Below are 8,783 nucleotides of genomic sequence, written 5' to 3'. Positions count from 1 at the left end.
ATATTAAGGTAGATTCCCCAGGTTCAATACATAGTTCTTACATTTGAACTATATATTTTATTTCTTTATTTCTTATTGTTTTCTTTATTCTACCTCTGTTTTTGAAAATGTAACATACAAAGAAAACTGTAAAAAAAAAATGTAAGACCTAAAGACAATTTATACCGTTTTCAGTATATTTATTCATCCTCACAGTTGTTAAGCGTGTTGGTTTATCCTAAATATGAGAAGATGAGCCGAACTCGGTTTGTTCAATCAAGTATTTATTTAGAAAGCAATGAAAGGTAACAATCAGCAAAGCAATGGGCATCCAACAAGTCGCATCAGAACACGAGACCCATCAGAACGCATCAAACAGCCGGCGCCTGTCTATTTTATAACAGTAGATCTTGGTTCTTCCTCCTCGAAAGTGGGCAGGCGTAGCCCCTCCTTCTTGGCTTTGGAATAAGGAAGTGACAAGTCTCAAAATGTTCATCTCTTGACCAGCCTTGACACAGCTGATGGCATGTGGGCCAACGGTGTTGAGAATTGGAGAAAAGATTATTGTGTTCTTGCTATATCAAAACAATGTTCTGTTTGTACAGACATTCAAAACAATTTAACCAAAACAATGAAACAGCATTGTGACGCAGACACATTCTAATTTTCAAGATTAAACACTTGGAAGGAAAGGGTTATTATTAATCATTTGCGTGAAGGCCTTATCTGGCTCAAACTACTTCTATCTTTATTCATTTAGAGTTGAGTTAGACACAGACTATAGCTAAAATATTGAAATCCTAACACAGTCCAGAGTTCAATTTTGTCCAGTTTAAGACTGAGGTGGATTGGTTTAACACATTTTATCACCATGTTCACAAAATGCAGCAATGCTTTCTCACAGCCTGTAAAGACCTATTTCCCACACTGTAACTCTTACATCACATCATTACTCTGTGACCCAGTACATTACAGAGCAAAACGCTGATGGGATTTTACCTTTAGGAGGATGTTCTGAACAAAACAACATGCAAGAAAAAGGGAGGTGAAGGAGACGTCATTCATACAGTCAATACAATCTGGCGAAAGATAGATAGAAAAAAAGAGAAAGAAAATTGTCACAATTGCTGTTATGTTGAATTGTTTTTCTGCCACTGTAAAAATACTTCTGTTGGTAGTTTTAAGAAACAACTCAAGACCTATTTCTATCATCTTGCATTTAATGAATTCTATCCTTTTGTTGTCATCGTCTTGATGTTTTATACTTAGTTTTCTCTCTCTCTCTCTCTCTCTCTCTCTATTTTAACCTATATACAAGGAAATTCCCAGGTGTCGCTGTAACATCAATGATGGCTCGAGGTCTATTGAAAGAAAGACATAAAGCTTAAACTGTCATATTTGCTGTTATGGTCCAACATAGGGTTAAGGGTGGCACGTGGTCTTTTATAAGAAGGAACCAAAGAGAGACAGACAGACCGAGAGAAAGACAGAAAGCTTAAACTGTCATAATTGCTGTTCTTTCAAAAGGTTTTTGCCACTGTAAACATTTTAACCCTCACGGTAAATCCCAGGTGTTAACATTATTGGTGGCTCGTGGTCTTTTATAAGAAAGAAAGAAAGAAAGAAAGACATGTATTGATTGTATAGAGTCAGTTTGACATCTGAAGCTGAAGGTGACCTTTGAGGAGTAGTGCTCTTTCTCACGTCTTCCCCTAAGCCACTGAATTACAGTTTTTCAGACCCACACTAAAAATACACAAACTGGTTCTTTCCTCCACAGCCTTTAGCTTCCCTCGCAGCGGAGTCATATACGTGTGTGTGTCTGTGTGTATGTGTAGTAGAACATGTAGTCGGTGCAAGGCCTCAGTAAAAATAGCGCACGGCGGACAAACGTGTAGTGTTCTCATTAGATGACAGCAGCGCACATGGTGGTGGAGGCTCAGCCACTCCCCGCGCGGGCCCGGCCCCCTGCTCCTGCTGCTCCTCCTGCTCCTCCCCAGCCCACTAAGCACGCTGCCCACTGCGCACGCCTCCCTCTCTCCTCCTCTCTCCGGCTGCTGCTCACCATCAAGAAGTCGCTTTCTCTATCGGGCCGAATTCACGCGAGGCAGATTTGTTTTCTTCATAGCAGCGAAGCGGGGTTCATTGCGTTAATCGTGCGCTTTTTCCTCTCCGCACGATCCCTTTGTCTCCGACCCTGCGCTCTCCTTGAACAGCACCTCTCCGTCCGGCTGGAACACGGTGTCCTCTGGGGGTGGAAATGACGGCCAAGCATCGCAAACCGAAGAACAACCTCAAAAACGAAGATGTCTTAATCAAGAATGAAGTGGTCGAGACCGAGGCGCGCGCCGGGGGCAGCAATTACGCGGGGCTGCTGGTTTTATTCCTGATGATCGTGGCCGTCGGTGCCGCCGGCGCGTGGCTGTGTCTCCAGCAGCACCAAACTTTAACCCACCTGACAGACAACATCACGGCCATGCAGATGAAGATAGTGAGGCTCCAGTCCTCCCATGAAGAAATGCGACAGTCCAGTGATAAGGTAAGGACCCGAAACCAGCAGCTGATCAGAATAAGATCAGCTGAGCTGGAGCAGCACCACACGCCCCCCTCCACCTCCTCCTCGTCCTCCTCTGCTTCACCCTGATACAAAGACAACATGAACCTTATTAAAGTTATGCTTTGCACCCCCCCAGAGAAGGAGCAGGCCCCAGGACATGCCAGCAGTTGCATGTCGCTACTTTCCAGCATGGAAAGTTAAGAAGCGCAGGCCTCTATCAGATTTCTAAATGCCAAGAGCCTCAGTGGAGTGAACACAAAACTCTATTTCTAACACTCACACAGCTGCTCACGCGTGTAGTGGGGATTATACCCGACCTACAACTGCACTGACCGTATCACCTGCTCAAATAGGTTAGATCTAATAAGGAACGTGTGTTTTACCAGTAGAGAACATGTGAAATAATAATAGACAAGAGCACAGTGTGCCATGGCTAAATTTAGCCTGTGGTTTTACACTGAACACCAGTTCAGAGGTTGTGGTGCAGAACATCAGATCAGATCAGGGGTGATTTGGTTCATTTGTATTTCACATACTGGTGCAGGCACACATGCATTTTTTCTTTAAATTAAATTTCTAGTTTTTACAGTGAACCCACCTGTTAAGTGACTACAATCTGAGGTCTGTGCTGTCTGAGGCGATGTTATGAAATTATTAGTTGCTTCAGGCATTGCTAAACAGAATATGATTTTTTAACTAAAACAAATACACTCCTTCTTTGCTTTTCCTTCTCTTATGCAACTCCACCTTTGTTGCAGGCGAAGCAGCCTGGCAGAGCATGAAAGCAACCCCACCAGCTCAGTCTTGTTTGGGAAATATTTCCAGTATGAGAAGTTAATGGATTTTGGATTTGGTGACGCACACATTTGCCAGTGCAGTTGCGAAGTTTTTGCAATTCAGCCATGAGTCACTTGAGTTTAGTTCCTGATGAGCGTGAGTTGGGGAAAAAATCATATTTGTCCTCATGCATCTTTTTTTATTCTCTGCAACAAATGTGGGGACGCCGGCGAGCTAGTTCTGGAAGGCAACTCGAACTGCGCTGCGCCAATCATGTGACATGCATCATGTGACATGCATCATGTGACATACCTCACTCTCCACAACCATCTATATTACACATTGGTTAAATAGACCACCTTATCACCAGAGAGACATTTCCCATAAACCCCTCTTGCTCGCACTGCTGCTGTAGTATTGCCACCAGTTGCTTCAGCCCCTCCTTCACCCCAGCATCCACCTGTAGGCTACAAGGGGGGGGGGGGGGGTTACAAGTATTTGCTCATCACTCCCATCATTCCTGTGTCATCATATGGGGGAGTGATTAAGCCTAGACGCCAAACACTAAATCTGCTGTAATGTTCGAATGTGAGTTGCCTGACTGAACTGCAGTATTTGTTATAGTTTGTTTCATATGACGTTTGTTCTATTTTGATCCCAGTTTGCCAGGTTTTACCGAGCTGCCCATGCTAGGCTCATCCTGATTGGTTGTCAGGGTTCAGGTTTTGGGTCCAAACATCTTCTCCCTCGGAGCATTAGATTTATTGACAGCAGATGTTTTGTGATGCAACGAGAATTTAGACTAACTCCACTAAAATTATAAAATTCTTTGCTGCTTTTGCCCGTGCATACACAAGTAGACTTAGGGCTTGGTTTGGACAGTACTCAGTTTATTTTATGCACTTATGTACTTGGATGTGGTGGGAGCAATATAAAATGTGAGTTAATTTCCATACAGTCCATAAAAACCTGAACATAAAACCACCCTTTGCATCTCAGAACTTGTGAAACACAATTTCGATATGATTTTCTAAGATTTATAATACATTTTTATAGTTTGTAATGATGTAATGTAGCATTTTCCTTGTTTAGGATCTGTTTGACTCAACATCCCTCCTGTGTTTCTTCCTTTTCAGCAGCACATTTCGGAGAGTGTGGAGAACCGTCTGATTGCACTGGAGGAGTCTTTTGCACTGGCCCAGAAACAGGTGGGCATGGCCCTGGCTACGGCTGAGCAGCTGAAGACCATGGAGCTCCCGGCTCAGGTGCTGTCCCTCCACACCGAGATGAAAACCAGCCTGGCCGAGATGCAGCAAGCCACAGTTTCTCTGGAGCAACTGGAGCAGCTGCAGACCACGGTGACAGGGCTGTCCCAGACGGTGGAGGTCTTAACTGGGAGCCTGGGAGCCGCAGAGTCCATGCTGGAGGAGAAGGAAGCGCAGCTCACCGCACTCGGCACGGCCCTCATCGAACAGGCCGCCGAGATGCTCAAACTGAATTTGGAAGTGGACGCCCAGCAGGCTCAGCTGAAGGCCAGCACGCTGGAGGTGGAGACTGTCAGGTAAAAGAAAAACAGCAGAGAAAATATCTCGCCTCCTCTGACCCTTGACTTTATGTTGACTTTGTGAAATCCCTGTTGACCGCCTCTGTCTGTGTCTCTGTCCCAGTGTTGGGAGGCCTCACGGTCAGAACTGATCTGTGTCAACATTGATTAGTGTATTGCTGATTTTGGAGTTGAATGGATTGCATAATTTTTCATCCCTCTGAAGCTTGTGTAAACACCATTGTTGCACATCAGTTAACTCTTATAATTAATATCAAACGTATCATCTGTCCACACAGTCTGTGACCGTGCATGTTTTCTGTGTTTCAGAGAGTTGCTGGAGAATGAGCTGTCCCAGCAGGCCAGTGTGGAGGAGCAGCTCAGTGCGGTGCACGAGAGTCTGCAGGAACAGAACTCAGCGGCCCAGAGTGTGCACTCTGAACTCAGGGCTCAGCTGGAGAACATTCAGGCACGCTATATCAATATAAAAGCAGAAAGAATTAGCCTGGTAAACTTTCTTTTCCGAAAACCATATGCATCCGTCATACCAGCATGGTTTTCAAGCTGCAGTTGCCAGGAGCAGTTAGGAAGCATTTGTTTGATTTTTCTCACATCGATTGCTGTCAAAATAAGAATTAGTATCCCTGCATGTGATTTTAAAACCTCTCACACAACCGTGTTTGTATTTCTGTCCCTACTTTCTATTAATAGATCAAGGTAGCAGAGGACATTTATTTGCTCTGATTGGTCCATTCTTTATCCATCTGGCTCAAATTGCCATTCATACTGAATGCTTAGAATATATGTGACGATTCAGAGGTTTGGAAACAGAAACAAAAATTCCTGCCAAAATAGTTCACATATTTAAAAGACTGAGTAGCTATAAAAGAAGTGCTCAAAATAGACGGTTAGAGGCTATTTTGATTCATTACGTGTGTGGTATATTGCAGATGCCTTAACACACACACATGCATTCACACACACACACACACGGTCAGCACGTGTGGTCTCTTTACTATTCCTGTTCGCTTTCTGCCAAGAGGGAACAAAAATTAGATTTCCATGTCATTAACTTGGAATTAATTGCCTGGCGTGGATTCTCTGATGATTCAACACATGCATTCATATAGAATGGATCAGTGTTGTGTGTGTCTGCACCTCCTTTAGACACCTACACAGCCAGACCAGTAAAGTGTTTGATCTAATGCATTTGTATTGGTTTCCTTGCTGTAGCTGGCGCTTGAGGCGCAAACCGCTGCAGAGCCTGTGGAGGAGGTCATCGAAGAAGAAGAAGCTGCTACAGAGGAAGCACCTGTCGAGCAGGAGGTCCCTGTCGCTCCTGCAGAGGAGGTGGTGGATGTGGTTGAGGAGGTGAAGGAGGAGGAGTTGGAGAAGGAGGAAGTAGAGACGACACAAGCGGAAGAGGAGAGCCAGGAAATATCGGAAGGAGAGAAAGCTCTGGAGGAGGAGGAGAAGGAGGACAGTAATCCGGAAGAGGGGGCAGTGAAGGAGGCACCTCTACAGGAGGAGGCAGATGAAGAAGAGGAGCCTTTAGAAAATGATACTTTAGCGCAGGATGAATGTAAGTGATAAATAATGGATTTTTTTGCAAATGATGAATCCCAAACTCTTACATCTCTTGACATGTTCTGTTTTCATGTTTTACAGAGGTTTTTCTGGACAAACTCAACCAAGGAGGATCGGGAACTTTCTCAGTCTAAAGACACTGTCGACAATAAGATGAATACTCTAGGCAGGCTTTATAGATTGCTGGTGTTTAGTTGCAGTCTTCACTGTGTGGTTGCTCTTTGAGAGGCAGACGAAAAACCAGAAGAGTTCCTTCACTGTGCTGGAGCTGAAACGTGAACATGAAATACAACATGGCTGTTTATGTTTGAAAAACGACTAATTCAGGATTTTTTTACTTACTGCCAATAACGATCTCCGAAGCCTTAATTCATACAACGCGACTGTCTTTCTATATAGAGCATTTTTCCACTCTTCACAACTTGCACTTTTTTTTTTGTCAGGGTTAGGTCTGTACTAAACTGGAAAACTGCAAACCAATGACACAACAAGAAGTGTTTGTCAGTGCACTTGAAGCCATAAGAAAAGCCTGTCTCTGTGACATGAAATAATGTGTCTTGTTGTCACTGCCTGAAATGTTTTTTATTAAAGATAAATGCAGAACAAAGTTATCGAATCCCAGGTGTTTTACACAGGAAAACTTAAGAGCAAGTAAAAAAAGCAGAAAAGATACAGAAGAACAAGTCTTGAATGTGTTTAAAGTATATACTAACTGTAGATGATAGTTTTTTTTTTTTTTACTTCATAAAGTACATATCTGTAGTTCAGCACTGAAAATCGAAGGATTTCTTAAAAATAGTTTGGCCTTTTTTTTGTGCACTTTTTTAAATCGGTTCCAGTTCCAGTCACACAGAACAGGCCTGCAGGTTTGTAAGTTAGAGACAGGTCTAAAAGCTTGAACCTCCCAAAACTGGTTTAATCAACATTGTCCTACGGCTTTTATTTATAAGAAAATGCATTTTATAGTAGGTTCAGACCTTTTAGTGTCGTTGGTTTTTTAATATATAACCACAGGTATTCTATGTATTACCTATGGAAAAAGGAACGCGTGTTTGTAACTAGAAGAGCTTTGTAAAGCACCTCAGGGACAAACTGTTCTCTAGATATAATAATGTCATTTTTACTAAAACGAGCCCAAAAACAATTAGACCTAAACTGACCATACCTTAGTTAACATGTCCAGTCAGAAGATGGCTGACAAGTTGCATCTAATGATGCAAGTGGTCGTCTTTGACATAAGTTTCAAAATGTTGAACACCAGGAGAATCAAAATTTTGAGTTCGGATAAATCCAGGTTTAACTGTTCACGTCTGTAATTGCAGAGCTACGTGAGAGGCTATAGTGCAACAGTTCATCAAACCTGTGGAAAACATGTGAACAGTGTGGGGGTGTAAACAGGCTCAGCTACACATCAACCAAACAGGACGACTGTTCCTTCTCTGTCAGACCTCGTGGCTTCAGTTTCTGAGTAATGAGAGTCTGAAGTCTGAGAGAGCAGCTGCTGGACTTCTCGTCTGCACTCGTCTCATGTGTGAAACAGAAGCTAAACATATGACCACTCTGCAGGACTGTTTCTGTGAGATGTTTGGAAGACAACTGGAAGAATGTGAAATCATCAAATTTGAAAAAAAAAACTAACTGCAGGAATACAAGCTGTGACTCGAGGAAATAGACATATCAAATATTAACCTCACATAAAGTGTTATACATTTACCAAGTGACCTCTTTGAACACAGGGAAAATGTTTGTACTTTCACATAAATGTGGAATATGTTTCTGATAAGGGATTAAACAGTTCTCTCTACCACTGGAAAACTTTTGAACATCACTGTAGGATTTATTTTATTTTTTAACTAAAACTAATATTCACATTAATGGAATGTACAGTTTTGCTGAGGCATCTGTTATTGTCAGTATGATACTTCTCTTATTGTCATGTTTTGGAAATAAACACTGGTTCTTTCAGTTTTTGTCTTGTTGATTCTGTGCTGTTGTAAAGATTTATCATTATACATCCTTCTGGTTGTGATGAAATAACATTGAACAGTCAGGTGAGGTGAGAAGTTGCTTGTGCAGTTTGAAGTATTGCAATTAGTGCATCATGAAATGAAATACTGTAGTTTGGATTCCACTACCTTATATGATTAATAGTATAGTTTCTTTGCATAGTAAGACTTTAGATGAAAAAACTAAAACAAAAACATGATCTATTGTTATAGATGAGCCAACAGAATTAAATATAAGCCATCTTCAACCAGCTACAGTAGTAAAATGCAGTAATGTTCTACTTTATGATGTAAATATGACCATTATAATGCATAATACCTAATTTTACCTTTA

At 42.1% G+C, this 8,783-nt stretch overlaps 1 protein-coding gene across 2 annotated transcripts; it reads left to right on the top strand.

The window, feature by feature from the left end:
• The first annotated feature begins 1,978 nt into the window (after positions 1-1,978).
• Positions 1,979-7,050, top strand: zgc:66479 (uncharacterized protein LOC327541 homolog). Of its 2 annotated transcripts, none has more exons than XM_053425397.1 (5): positions 1,979-2,518; positions 4,453-4,874; positions 5,187-5,325; positions 6,090-6,438; positions 6,525-7,050. In XM_053425397.1, coding segments are annotated over exons 1-5 (1,191 nt in total). In that variant the 5' UTR covers positions 1,979-2,239; the 3' UTR covers positions 6,527-7,050. The 2 variants fall into 2 exon arrangements, with proteins under 2 accessions (XP_053281372.1, XP_053281371.1); XM_053425396.1 differs by having other exon boundaries at positions 4,450-4,874.
• Positions 7,051-8,783: the final 1,733 nt, after the last annotated feature.

The sequence above is a fragment of the Pleuronectes platessa genome, chromosome 6, assembly GCF_947347685.1.
Source record: "Pleuronectes platessa chromosome 6, fPlePla1.1, whole genome shotgun sequence".
Classification (NCBI taxonomy): Eukaryota; Metazoa; Chordata; class Actinopteri; order Pleuronectiformes; family Pleuronectidae; genus Pleuronectes; species Pleuronectes platessa.
The sequence above is the reverse complement of the archived record's forward strand: the minus strand, read 5'-3'. Positions and strand labels throughout refer to the sequence as shown.

Excerpts from the sequence above, each read along its gene's own strand:
- zgc:66479 (XM_053425396.1), top strand. The coding sequence starts at position 2,240 with ATGACGGCCAAGCATCGCAAACCGAAGAACAACCTCAAAAACGAAGAT. Across the intron at positions 2,519-4,449 it reads TGCGACAGTCCAGTGATAAG|CAGCACATTTCGGAGAGTGT; the intron begins GTAAGGACCCGA and ends CTTCCTTTTCAG. Across the intron at positions 5,326-6,089 it reads CTCAGCTGGAGAACATTCAG|CTGGCGCTTGAGGCGCAAAC; the intron begins GCACGCTATATC and ends TCCTTGCTGTAG.